Source organism: Etheostoma spectabile, unplaced genomic scaffold (genome assembly GCF_008692095.1).
Source record: "Etheostoma spectabile isolate EspeVRDwgs_2016 unplaced genomic scaffold, UIUC_Espe_1.0 scaffold352, whole genome shotgun sequence".
Classification (NCBI taxonomy): Eukaryota; Metazoa; Chordata; class Actinopteri; order Perciformes; family Percidae; genus Etheostoma; species Etheostoma spectabile.
In genome coordinates this window covers 285,533-299,641 of record NW_022605591.1, presented here as the reverse complement: position 1 = coordinate 299,641, position 14,109 = coordinate 285,533, and the positions used below count along the sequence as shown (strand labels likewise).

Sequence of the window (14,109 nt, the reverse complement as noted above, 5' to 3'; positions counted from 1 at the left end):
TTTTTTTTTACAATAAAACACAGGGTATCTTTACCTAAACATTTGGATACTTTGTTTGGGTGGCACATGCTTTATTATGTTTAACTTGATCTTCTACAGGAATCCAAATCATTTGCAGTCAACATTTTCAAGGGGCAGATAGCGACTGCCCAAGTGTTCCCCTACCCCTCAGGTAAATCAGAGGAGATTATGTTATTATTGGTTTGATACACTGCCAATATTTTACTAAAAAAAGGAAACGGTTATATTATATAGTTTTAAGACCAAGAGATGTAAGAACTAATTTGTCCTTGTTTCCATTGGTCTCATTAATAGCTTGATGTGATTTGTCCTGTATAAATATTAGTAAAAGCACATCTATCATTTTGTGTATTCTGTGTATGAACTGCTGTCTTGTATTTTCTGCTGGCTATAAAATGAATTTCCCCTACAGGGATAATAAAGTTAACTTAACCTTAACTTTTGTGTGTGCCGTAGCCCTGAATGAGGAGCAGGAGCAGTTTCTTCGGGAGCTTGTGGGGCCTGTCGGTAAATTCTTTGAGGTAATTTCAAACTTTTTGGAGCTCCTGGATGAATTTGTCTGGCCTCACTCTCACAACTTCTCTACATCCGTCACACTTGCCCCCTTACCCTGCATGTTTCTGCTTCCTGTGGGCAGGAGGTGAATGATCCTGCCAAGAATGATGCCTTGGAGAAAGTAGAAGATCACACCATGGAGGGCCTGAAGGAGATGGGTGCCTTTGGCCTACAGGTACCAGCTGACCTGGGTGGCCTCGGGCTATCAAACACACAGGTACTTCTGCTTGATTACATTTATTGATCTTTACTCTATAACAAGAGATACACATAAGAAACATTGAATAGTTGTTGTAATTATGTGAGACGGCTACGGAAACACGCACGGCTAATGGGATGACCCCCATCTTACAGTATGCCCGGCTGGTTGAGATTGTTGGCAGTCATGACCTGGGTGTTGGCATCACTCTGGGGGCCCACCAGTCCATTGGCTTCAAGGGCATTCTGCTTTTTGGGAATCCAGCCCAGAAGAAGAAGTACCTGCCTAAGCTTGCCACGGGTAAGAAGACTGGTAGTTGACTACACATTTATTGGGGGAGTTACATAATTTAATGAATGAATGAAGAATGTAGAGCTGATTAATCATTTTATGTGTGTGTGTCCAGGGGAGCATTTAGCCGCCTTCTGCCTAACTGAACCTGCCAGTGGCTCTGATGCTGCCTCCATCAAAACCACAGCTGTTCAGTCACCCTGCGGAAAGTACTTCACTCTCAATGGAAGCAAGATCTGGATCAGGTGAGGGCACAGTACTAGAATATATAATCAAAATCAAATTCTTTTTTTTACCACAAGGAGGTGGTATTGTGCAGTATATCCAGTAAAACTAATAGCTTTTGCTTGTGTCTTTTCCTAATCTGATGCCCTTTTTCTCTTGTCAGCAATGGAGGTCTGGCGGAGATCTTCACAGTTTTTGCCAAGACACCCATGAAGGATCCCAAGACTGGAGAGATGAAGGACAAGATCTCCGCCTTTATCGTGGAGAAGAGCTTTGGAGGAGTGACACAGTGAGCACACCTTTTTCCACATTGTCTGTTTGTCACTAAACTTCATTTTTTTTGGACTTATGAAATCTCTTTTCATTGTTTATTTCTTCCTCATGACCATCACCCTATCTTCTTTAATCACAGTGGCCCTCCAGAGAAGAAAATGGGCATCAAGGCTTCCAATACCGCAGAGGTCTATTTCGATAATGTTCGCGTGCCAGCTGACTGCTTGTTGACTGAAGTGGGTGGAGGTTTCAAGGTGGCCATGAACATTCTGAATAACGGACGCTTTGGCATGGCAGCCGCCCTCTCCGGCACCATGAAGGGAGTCATCACCAAAGCTGTAAGTGAACTACACCACCACTGCACCATATATATAGATGGGAAGTGGAAGTGTGATTATTTGATTTAGACACTAGCTGCCATTCACAGCGTTATGTCTTCATATACAGTATGTTGTCTTTCCCATCTGCTGCATTACATTTTACCTGTATAATCTATGCTACACCCCCTCTTTCAGTCATGTATTTCCTTTGTTGTGGGTTTGTGGGAAATTCCCCTTCTTGCAGTTCAATATGGCCTGTTTCTGCTAAGCAACTTCCCTTCTGTGGTTACAGGCGCTGAAGATTCAAACGTGCTCTGGTCACGTCTGTTGTTTTTCTCAAGCATTTCAATTTTTCCATACTGAGTATGTAACCAAATATGTATTTGTAATGTCAGTAACAGCTGAATTGACTAAACACTGCTGGGATCATTTTGAACTCGGTATTACTTAGTATTCAACTTGTTATACTTATACTAGTTCAAAAGTAGTATTTTAATGTACGACACAGCAGAGGTCGACTTAACTGTCTCGTTTTCCAAGGCCAACCGGGGTAAACATAAAAAACTATGTTTTGAAAAGCAGAAAATTTTCACAAATAGAAGCTGTAACCATCAAATATGACAAACAACAAAACAAAGCCTAAAACAAAAAAGAAACACCCTGCTAAACTTCAAAAGGCAGTTGTGAACAGATGGGGGAACCAAACCCTAACGAATAAAATAAATAGGAACAAAAATGGTTTACTTATTGATATGTACAATCTCTGTAACTCATTTTAAAACCATATATGATTTTGACATCATCTGAAACTGCAGGACCAAAGTATAATCCATTATTCAGGTTAATAGAAGAATCTTCTCAGAAAGATTCAATCAGCTGAACTGTTTCAGCACTAGCAATGTATAACCTTAAGTTGAATGCACAACCTTGCTGAAAGTAGGAGCAGAAAGTTAAACACTGCAGACTTATTATTGTCCTACTGTTGCTGTGTTAGATGCCGATTCAATCACAGTGATTGGGATTCTTTTTGGCACAAAGTTTAGCTTTTTAAATGGCATAGCTTATCATGTCATATTTATATTGCAGTGCTGAAGACTGTGGGGTTGCTACGCACATGCTAAGATGAATGACTGTTCAGAGAAATGCAAAATGTGCTTGGCTATAAAATACACACCTCTTCAGTGGTTCTGCTTTAAACTTGTTTATAAGTTACTTCAACAGCTAAGTTACTTTTTTTACTTTCAGCTGTTTATTTTGAGACCTTATACCACCAGTTTTGCAGTTCTCCACAAGAATGATGCTCATGTGCTCTCTGGCAGCCTAACCAAACTTCCTCTTAATGTTAAAAAAACTAGACAGTGGCGCCATTTCAACACAAACCCCAAAAAGGCTGCTACAATTTCAGTTCCAGTCTTTAAGTATAAGGAAGATTGCATGCACTTAATCCTGTTTAATGCTGTTCCAAAAAAAAATGCTTGTTACTATGATAAAAGGTATGATAGTGACCGTCCTTTCCCTCTTTTTATCAGGTGGATCATGCAGCCAACAGAACCCAGTTTGGGAACAAGATACACAACTTTGGAGCTATCCAGGAGAAGATGGCTCGCATGACTATGCTGCAATATGTCACTGAGGTCAGTTAATGTAAGATTTTCTAACTGCCCCACGGTCTGATTCATATTTATTTCTGCTGTTAGGACACTAAAATGACTACTGCTGATTTGAAGTGGTGTTGAACCAAATGGAAAGCTGAATGCCAGTATCAAACATTTGGTGTTTCTAGGGCTGTAATCAACTAAAGAAAATCTTGGTCGACTGAGGTCGTGAAATTTTCGACTAAAAATCGACTGGGGGGGGGCTGCGAAGGGGCGTGGAGGGGTGAAAAAAAAAAATACAAGATTAAATAACTGTACTGTCCCGCAGTACTTGTCCTTGTAGGCTATTTGCAGTATATTAAATAATTTTGGACCTAATTATTTTGCACTAAAATGACACTCGTCTGTCGGCTCTGACAGCGCTGCATCAGCGCTCTGTGAATGTCCTCGGACCGAGCGGCTGAACACGGAGACACGAATAGACTATTAGTTTAAAGCTTTTACTGTTACTCGTGTTGGCGCTGTATGTTAACAAGTTCTTAAAACCTCAGCCCTCCACAACAGCAATGGGCCTCATATCTTGAGCAATAGTCGACATTTCCTTCCGTGATATTATTTTTTCGTTTGGATGATAGAGGCTTAACAGCCAGCGTGGTTTGGGTGTGTCTGTGGAACGCTACCGTCGTTGAGGGTGGGTGCGCCAGTAGTTATAAAACGATTATTAGACTATGAAATATGCCAATTCTGATATGTTCATACAGCCTACTCAAAACAGACAGGGCAACCTAACGCAGACAAGTTAGCTTACTGGTTTTAGGTGATATGCCATGTTTGTTGTCGAGCAAACTGTTGCTTGCAAACTTTGCATTCGACTTTTTCCCCTTATCTATTTTTGTAAAATGCTGCCACACTGCCGATGTCTTCGACATGGTAGAGGAGGACTGACTGGAAATTAAATACTCACAATTAAATAAATATTCAGCAAACCACTAAACCAAGGCTTTCTAGGTCGTTCTTCAATCTGTTCTCAGTGGGTCGGGCTAATCCAACAAAAGAGAAAACAAGGGGGGTGTTCTGAAGACAGACTGTTACCTGTGAAACAGGAATGCTCTGAAAACACCCCCTTTAGCAATTAGTGCTTTCCACCCATAGACCATAACGGTCTATGCTTCCACCTGATGAAATAACACGGCAAAAAATCGACCAATCAGAATTTTGGTCGACCCAGAACTTATCGACCAATAAATCAACTAGTTGACTGGGAGATTACAGCCCTAGGTGTTTCCTGTCACCAGTAGTCATAGTTTTTACTGTCAAGTGCCAGCCTAATTTGGCACTTCTAGCCTCTAAATTGTTGTATTATATGTAGCTTAATGCCTGTCTTAATGATTTTTATGTTTAATTCCTGCTTAAGGGACCCCTTTTTAACTCTTTTAGCAAAGATGTTTTGAGCACAATTTAAACCACTTTTACTCTTTTCATTATTGTGTACCGGTGCTGAAAATTTTAAGATGTCATAATGTCAAATCATGGTGCCATTAGTACTTCTGTGTCTTTTTGCAGTCAATGGCCTACATGATCAGCGGTAACATGGACAGTGGAGCGACTGAATTCCAAATAGAAGCTGCCATCAGCAAGATCTTTGCCTCTGTAAGAACTTATATAACAACTCTCATGGGTTAAATATGCATACCAGGAGGACCTAATAGTTCCCATAATGCCTGGCTTACATAATTGTATAATTGCAATTTTTAAGAAACTTATGCATTCTTTTGTTTCTACTCTTCTGCTTTGTTTGTATTGTAATTAATTACTTCTTACACATAAGACTTTAAGACTTTGCTCTGGTAAACACAACACCTCTTTCAAAACATCTGTGATGTTCCTTATTTAGTGGAAGATTCGGGGTGGGGGGTAGTTAGAGAAAGTTAGACGTCTCTATGTTTTGCTAAATTTAAATTGGTGAAATATTAGAGAAATGTGATTGTCTAAGTGTCACAGCAAAAGCTCATTTGCATCTGTGTTTTTTCTTTTTATTGTGACAGGAAGCAGCATGGACAGTGACTGACGAGTGTATTCAGATTATGGGCGGCATGGGTTTCATGAAGGTGAGTTCTCATTCTACATCCTACTTCACACTGACTCAGGGACCACTGACCCCCAATATCCACCTGATGCCTAACGGCTGTGGATCCTCTCTGGAACGGCAGCGGAGTCATTAGGTTTCCATTAAAGTCAATGTGAGTATTTCCACGGACTGCTGAACGGCTGCTTCGCAGCTCGGTCCCAGCTTTGGCGATCCGCAGCCCTCCGGAGTAGATACGCAGAGTTTCTTATTTTTGCCGGACACTGGGGAGCTCCGCAGCAATTCAGCACACGGCAGATAGTGCAGAATAGGAAGTCAAGCACAAAAACAAAATAAAACAGGCCGTGTTCACAGCGGATCATATTTCCCTGCACTGCACCTTGAAAACACAGAGTTGTTTCCTCTCTATTCCTCTTGATGGAAACAAACCGTTGTTGTTTTTGTGGTCCTATTCTACATGAATTTGCGAGATCTCGTGGGTCCTAGTGACTTCATCTGTCAGTCATGGCCGCAACAATCCGGACCTTGTGGGTATTGACGGACGGCGGAGCATGGGGCTGTTACGTGGCGGAGCCGTTCCGCAGCCGTTCCGCATCCCGTGGAAATGTGGGGAAAAATTTGTGTTTTTACAAGTTAAAGGGTAATTTTTGTTTATACCCAAATGAGCATTATTCTATTGTAGTGTTGATTTCTAAAACAGAACATGTTTATATACTCAGAATGTTCTTCCGGGGGTTAGCCTAAAGCTCACTGAGTAAGTGTGCTCGCCCCATGTTGGCTGAGTCCTGCAGCGGACCAGGTCCGAATCCAGCCTGCGGCCCTTTGCTGCGTGTTACCCCCCATCTCTCTCTCCCCCTTTCACATGTATTTCCACTGTCTCTGTCTAATAAAGGTAAAAAACCCTGAAAAAATAAGCTTTAAAAAAAAAAAAAAGAATGTTCCTCTGGGTGCTCTGTGTTATCTATAACATATTTACAAATACATTGTTATGGAGCAGTTTTTCATACTTTGACATCAAGCACTCTAGATTTGGCAGAGTTGTTCATGTTTGCTAATATTTTGGGACTGTTTAGACCATAGGAATAACCTGTGAATTTTAAAAAATGGGTGTATTTCCACTCTTATATTAGTTGTCAGGTATGAGCTGTCTAAAAGGAAGAAGGGGGAAAACATTCATCACCAAACTTTGATTAGTTTTGCTCACAGTACAAATTTGACTCAGGGTTTCATTTTACCAAGGAAGTTAAGTCCGAAGTGTGCTCAGGACATTTCCCTGTCTGCTCTTCTGGACAAAATACATTGTCTGCAACAAAAGATATGAATAGTAACTTGCACAATCAGTATTTAAAAATGCAGAAATGAATATAGATGATCTGTTTCTGTTTGCAGCTGGTGTTTTCATTACCTATTTTTAACTTTTGTAAGAAGCTGAGATCAAGATACCTTGTATTGTATGTGTAAGATATGATAAATAACAGCTCAATGCTCATGTTGGCTTGCTCAATATGTTAATACAAATGTGATTTTACCAAGATTTTCACAGACTGAAATCGTGAGTGAATTTCAGTGCAGAATATTCTCAGTAAAGTCCAATTCAGTGTATTTGCAATATTAAATTATGGGTTGTATGTGATTTAGTTAAAAATACTAAACACTTTACTATACGGTATGAGTAGAAGGCCATTGTCTTTGTGTATCTGTTTTCCTCAGGATGCTGGAGTGGAGAGGGTGATGAGAGATCTGAGAATCTTCCGAATCTTTGAGGGCACCAACGACATCCTGAGGCTCTTTGTGGCCCTTAATGGCTTCCAGGTAAAATTAAACCCTATTGTCATATATTTCTTCACCCACATGGTTGTGCTCATTTGATAATGTCTGTGTGAAAAGTTCAGCCGTTCTGTAGAAAGGAAGTGTTTTCTGCTTGCTTCCTGTCGTAAAGTCATTTTTAGGTTTCCTTGTCAATGTCTCTGTCTTGTTTTGGTGCCTATCCTGTGCCACTAGTGTTTGTTTGACGTTTACAATCCCTGTGTTGTCTCCCAAGACCGTCTTTTTCACAGTGTATTCAGGGGGCAGGCAGCTAGTGGATCAAGGAGAGATGCCTACGATTTGAGACAAAAAAAAAGAAAATGCTGAAACCATGCATATAGTGCACCTTTTACCGGTGGGGAAAAATGGCATGTTTTTATGAAATCCTCTATTACGGCTTACTTCCCATGCCTGATATAGTCTGGGCAATAGGGAAGGATTTTGAAGAAAACGAGGAGATTATAGAATGTTGTATACATAAATCATTAAATGTCCCATCCTAGATAAAACCTTTTTTTACTATACAACTGTTACATTCCTGGGAATACCCTGAAAAGAAACCCTCTTTAGGTAGAAGTGTATACCAAAACCTCAGTTAATCTGCCTCATTGGGATTGTTTAGGTTTTTTTCAGGTTTGACACAGTGACCAAACAACCACCAATTGTAGTCAGACTGATTTTAAATATTTGCTGAAGTGAGATGAGCACAGACAAATAAAGAAATGGAGAAATCTCTCTTGTGAAATAACCAAACTGTTGTAACTTTGCCAAAAACTTGTGTTCATGTAGGATCTCATCACTCATAGTAAGGATCTGAGAAAATAGGTTTTCAGGGCCAAAGTCTGGTTCAACATGTAAATTGCTGGTATAATGCTTGGATTGCTTATTTTCGCCCTATACCAGATAAGGATATTGAATTTTACATCAGGTGTATGTATAAATGTTTTTTTCTTCTTCTTCCCAATACTGTAGAATAACAGAATCATTGTTGAATGCTTTCATTGAACCAAAAGACAAGTGTTGCAGCGCAGTGTTCTATTCTATCAGCTCAGTGTGAGAGTCTTTACTGCGGTCTGCTGTCTTTCTCTCCTCTGCTTTGATCTGATATTGGCTGTTGATTATTTGGGAAAGTCCTAATTGCAGAGTAGATAGGTGGTGAAGATACTATAGGTCTAGCAATGCGACAGGGCCTTCAAGCAATATTCATTGATAAATCACTCATGTCCCTCTCTGCTTCTCGCTCAGAATGCTGGTAACCAGTTGAAGAGCTTACAGAAGGCCCTGAAGAACCCCATTGTCAATGCTGGGTTGCTTGCAGAAGAACTCACAAAGAGAGCCAAAAGGTTGCATCTCACATTCACTTCACACTCCATCTGGGGGGGGGGGACAGAAAGTGCTAAAGTGCTATAGCTAAGGGTGAGAGATGGGGGACTTCCCTTGCTAAGCACATGATGCAATTTATTGATTACATTCAATTCCATCCCTCATGATGTCACTTTGCAGTTGCAGCTGACGTCTAAGCAGAAATTACTATTCTTTTAGCTTATTTGCTGTGTGAGTTTCCAGGATTTGGATGTATTTTATTCCATTTCATCCTTCAAGAAACTGAAGTGAAAGTGGACTCCTTGCGTTAGGGTGTCTCTCACACACACACACACACACACACACACACACACACAGCTCTAATGTACGTGTGACACACTGTCTACTATATATAATATAGAAATGAATGCTCATTTTGGCTTAAGCTTATTTGCACTTTATGTGTGTATCTGCAAGCTAAAGCAGCTATTAAGGCTTTCAAGTCTATTTTCTTTGAACTTGCGGGCTTAGCTAAACTGCACACTTGTATGTTGGTTTGTGAGCACTGTCTCAATGTGTCTCAGTGCACAGCTGTACTGTTGCAGATGGAGGACTGCGACTTCTGCTGCTTTTCATCACATGGCAGGTGTAGAAAATGTTGTATAACATGTTTGTTATAACTGTCTTCTTATGTTGTGTTTGTAGGAAGGCCGGTTTGAGCACAGGTCTGACACTGCAGGGAAGTGTACATCCTGAGCTGGCACAGAGCGGCGAATTGGTGTGTTAAACCTTTCTTGTGTGTATTACATTTTCCAATGTAGCCATTTATTTAAAGGGGGTAGCTTGGATTGAGTGAGTGGCTGTCCAAGTGACAGCTTGACTCTTTTTCTGCTAATGATACGATATGGAAGTTTTCTATCTTGTTGCCTTTAATTATGTTTTACATGATTGAATGATTTAAATTTGATTTCTAGACCACTAAAGCCATTGAACAGTTTGGAGCAGTCATCGAGGAGCTGCTCATCAAACATGGCAAGAAGATCATTGGTGAGTGAGTGTGTGTGTGTGAGTGTGTGAGTGTGTGCGCGCGTCGTGTGTGTGTGTGTGTGTGTGTGTGTGGTGTGTGTGTGTGTGTGTGTGTGTGTGTGTGTGTGTGTGCGTGTGTTAAGGTTAGAAAAAAAAACCTGTGGGTGTTAGGAAGAAAATCCCCAACTGGTACAGGGTTGGCATTTTAGCTGTAGGTATTCATTTTAGACATTGGGAATGCTTCTTCTAGAAAACATATACTTAAAGTTGACTTATTCTGTTGCAGATGAACAATTTGTCCTGAAGAGAGTCGCAGACACTGCCATCGACCTTTACGCCATGGTGGTGGTCCTGTCCAGGTACACAAACATTCAAACAAGATCAGCCTTAGAAGCTGTCTTTGTAGGAGTTTGTAGATGGAATAAGAGTAGACCAGAAAGAAGGCGAGTGGGAGTGTGAAGCAAGAAAGGGAGTGAGAGATTGAAAGGGGGACAAAGACTACTCTGATTCCATCTACAAACTCCTACGGAGCCTAAAGTGACTTTTTTGTGTTTGTGGTCCCCCCCCCCCCCCCCCCCCCCCCCCCCCCCCCCTCTCTGCAGGGCTTCACGCTCTCTGAGTCAGGGAAATGCCTCAGCTCAGCATGAGAAGATGCTATGTGAGACCTGGTGTGTGGAGGTAAGATCTTGTCAAAGCCAAAAAAACTGATAAAAATGTTTTGATAATGAGGTATTATACGTTATAATTAAAAAAACAGAGTATTGTATAGTGAATGTAAAACAAAATTCAAGCAATTGCATTTTACAAAGTCAGCAAACAGCTTTACCTTATCCATGATTTTTCCAGCTAGTCTTGAATCAAAGATACTTCCGCACTTAACTTTTCAAATGGCTTGCTGCACAACTCACTAGTTCCCTGGATTTAACTGGGCAAGTAACTATGTTTTGAGCACAGAGAACTATATTTTGCATGTAAAATTACGTTTTGAACAGGAATTAACACTCGCACAAATTAATTTAGTTTGACCAAACAAAAACCTATTCCGTGGTCAATAAATGTATTTGCATGTTTGCTAATTTCCATATTAACGTGCAATAATAACCCCTCTTACCCCTCTTTACTCATGTGCGCTCTCAAAACCTCTCTCTGCGCGCAGGTCAAGCCTCCCTCGCTCTCAACATCTGCACTTTGTGCGCGCTCAACTCTTGACACACTCGCTCAAATTTTTCACAGCGTTACAAGTGTGCTAGAGACAGACAACCCTGTTAACATTTCCTGATGGGTATTTTTATGAAAGATATAGATTTTAAGCGGTAGTAATTACATAGGCTAAAGGATATTTGTCGGCTTTTTGAGCCCTGCGTTTCCAATGCATACATCGGTTTAAATTATTTAGTTTTTATATTTTTTACTTGCTCTCACAATCACAACCACTGCCGGAGTTGCAACTGATTTGATAAGCAACAACAGTTTATTGAAAGCACAAGTTAATTATATTCATCTCTTGTGCCTGACTGATGGGGAAGTGAGATTGATAAGCGTTGTGATTTACGCATAACAGCGTCTGCTTTCCTGTTTAGGAAGCAGCGACTGTATTGCGTTTTTCCTGTAAATCGTGTCTGTGTGCTTCATTTTAATGTAGTGTTTGTTTTTATGTAAAATATGCGGCTCTAGTAGATGATCGCGATTGGTCACGATGTGGAAACACTACCGAACGTGCGCATCGCTGGATCGGGAGCCTCCTTTTATAATTACATTTATACATACATTTATAATTTTACAGTTTATTGATCCAGGGCATGTTGATCTTGATTCGTAGTACAGGCCCTCTGCAGTGATTCCCCAGCAAGGGGTATTTCTGCCGTTGCAATTGGGTATTTGGAAAGATTGTTGAGCAGCTTAACTAATCCAAATAATAATTGAAATTATGATTTATTTAAAACAATATATCAACCAAAACAGCTCAACACTGATGTTTAAACATATAGTGAAGTTATCAATGGTTGAAATAAATAGCTGAAAGGAGGCCTAATGACTAATCAGGTGAAATGATTAGCGAAAATTAATGGATGACTGTTGAAACATTAACCACACTTCATGTAGTAGGCCTCGCTAGTAGAATTTCTGACCAAACCAACCTTTACAGTTCAACTGCATTAAAATTTAAGAATGTTCACTTTAAAAGGCTTGGTACCAGAAAGGTTGGAAAGCACAGATCTACAGTATTTTATATTATTGACCTACTGGTGTATTACAGACCTGCTTAAATACTGTAATATACTATACACCATATACTGTAATGTAGTTACAATTATTATTGTGTTTGAATTACAATAATTGTTTTCTCAAACAAAATCATTTTTGCAAGTGTTAATTCCTGTTCCAAATGTAATTTTATGAGGTTGCAAAATAATAATAGTAGGTCTGTGCTCAAAACATACAATATCGCCTCACTGCCCAACAAGTTCTTGATCAATTATTTTGAGATGTATTCAAATTTAGATGAAATCTTTAACGATCATTTAATGCTCCCTTCTTCCCTCAGGCCCATGATAGAATAATGCAAGATATCAAGAGGCTGCGCTCCAGTCAGTCCAGGCAGCTCTTCAAGAACTTGCGGGCCATCTCTTCAGCCGTGGTGGAGAACGGAGGAGTGGTGGCTCCTCACCCTCTGGGTTTCTAAACCACCACGCTCTTGTATTGTCATGTTGGTTTTCGTTTCTTTTTTCTGCATCTCTAACCAGGTTCAGTGTCATGTATGCCAAGTCCTCTCAGACTTACTTATACAGATTTATTATAGCCATATGTGCTCCATCACACATTGGTACCCCAGTATGTGCTTTGTGTTAATAAGCTCATATAGTGAGTTGCATTACTTTGGGCCAAATTAATTATTGGTTTTACACAGAAATCACAGTTTAAAACCTATTGTTTTGTTGTACTGCTATCTTGATTGCAATCAATTGTAGTGTCTGTGTGAACCTGTTTTTCTGTCACTTTAATTTGTGACTCAAGCCCTCTGGAATTTGTGCTGGATCTATTATGAAATAAAGATGGCTTAAAATTGGTCAGGACAGATGGCTCAATAGGACAGAAAAATTACGATTTCCACAAATAATTCGGCCCTACTACCATCTGACAAATAAATATGTCAATGCAACTTTGAGATCGAGGCCAGTTAACAATAGAAGCTTTAAACTTAATTGGTTTATAGGGATTTTAATTCATACACAAACTAGTGCAGTGCTTGTTGAAAATGGGCCTGTTTGTAACAGTCCAATTGCTTGGCTTGTGGTATTCCTGCTTGTAGAATTCTTCAAAACCAAATTATAGCCCAAAATTACTTATAGAAGGAACCCAAACCAATTAAGATTCAACTACACTGTATTGCCTACTACTGACTTGCAGTGTAGACTACGTTTACATCAGCGGAAGACATTGCACTTCTATATTTATCTGACAGAGAACATTGCAGATTCAGAATGTAATCACAATGAAAATGTGGAGTAATCAGACGTTATAAGTAAGTTAGCAGTAGACTTAATCAACCCAACCCAAGGTGAGTCTGATGAAAACTGCTGTTTCTGCCTGGTTCAGCCTTCAGGTATGTGTTCAGAAGTGAATGTAAGCTGTTCTGTAAAGCATTCTGCATGTGTGACGTGCAGGTCACCTTATCCCCAAACACGGACACACATACATACATACATACATACAGACATACAGATACATTTTGCTTTATTAGATAGATGTGTTTTACATAGTGATCAAATGTATATAACAGTGTGATGTTTATGTACTTGAATGCCTTTCTGCATGGTAAGCTTATCAGTGCTCATCACAGAAACATAATGTCAGGAGGAGCAATACCTTTGCCTTAGAAACTAGTCCACAGATGCTGTTCAAAGTTCCTATTCTGACTGGAGTCAAACAAAGCGCTTTATAAAAAAAAGAAAAAGTGCAGGTCAACCTTACTGTTTAGTAATGCCGTCACTAGTGTTCGAAGTGCAAGTGTTAATTTGCTTAGATAAAGGTAGCAGGCATTATTAACTGTAATTAAATTATAGCTAATTAACCGTCAGTCTGCATATCTGGACTTTTAAGAAATCATTTTTTGTACAGTAAAATGCACTTATTGGTTTGTTAATCTGCTGTTTCAAATGATTCATTAAAGTTTAGTTTGGACTGCACATTCTTGCCTTTCTATAACTCGGACCTTTTCAGTCAGGAGTCAGTTTGGTCACTTAATGTTCATTGTGTGGATTTAATATGATCACATGCTTTTGTTATCTAAAACATAAAGCCTCAACGGTTGTAGTCACACTATTTGTACAGATCTACTTTGAGGTTTTTGGTTAAACAACACATTGGATTATTATTTGGATCAATAAATAAAGTATCCATTCATCTGTC

General features: G+C 39.8%; 1 protein-coding gene across 3 annotated transcripts in view; it reads left to right on the top strand.

Annotated features, from left to right (window-relative positions):
- Positions 1 to 14,109, top strand: part of acadvl (acyl-CoA dehydrogenase very long chain) — a 21,382-nt gene extending 7,273 nt beyond the window's left edge. The window contains exons 4-20 of one of the 3 annotated variants that reach the window (XM_032511325.1): positions 100 to 172; positions 478 to 542; positions 659 to 793; positions 931 to 1,075; positions 1,182 to 1,311; positions 1,455 to 1,580; positions 1,704 to 1,902; positions 3,414 to 3,518; positions 5,043 to 5,129; positions 5,525 to 5,587; positions 7,276 to 7,377; positions 8,617 to 8,714; positions 9,379 to 9,451; positions 9,648 to 9,720; positions 9,986 to 10,058; positions 10,302 to 10,377; positions 12,245 to 14,109. In XM_032511325.1, coding sequence (XP_032367216.1) covers positions 100 to 172; positions 478 to 542; positions 659 to 793; positions 931 to 1,075; positions 1,182 to 1,311; positions 1,455 to 1,580; positions 1,704 to 1,902; positions 3,414 to 3,518; positions 5,043 to 5,129; positions 5,525 to 5,587; positions 7,276 to 7,377; positions 8,617 to 8,714; positions 9,379 to 9,451; positions 9,648 to 9,720; positions 9,986 to 10,058; positions 10,302 to 10,377; positions 12,245 to 12,382 — 1,761 coding nt within the window. In that variant the 3' untranslated portion in view covers positions 12,383 to 14,109. Of the gene's footprint in view, positions 1 to 99; positions 173 to 477; positions 543 to 658; positions 794 to 930; positions 1,076 to 1,181; positions 1,312 to 1,454; positions 1,581 to 1,703; positions 1,903 to 3,413; positions 3,519 to 5,042; positions 5,130 to 5,524; positions 5,588 to 7,275; positions 7,378 to 8,616; positions 8,715 to 9,378; positions 9,452 to 9,647; positions 9,721 to 9,985; positions 10,282 to 10,301; positions 10,378 to 12,244 lie in introns of those variants that run through there. The other 2 variants (XM_032511326.1, XM_032511327.1) reach the window with 2 other exon arrangements.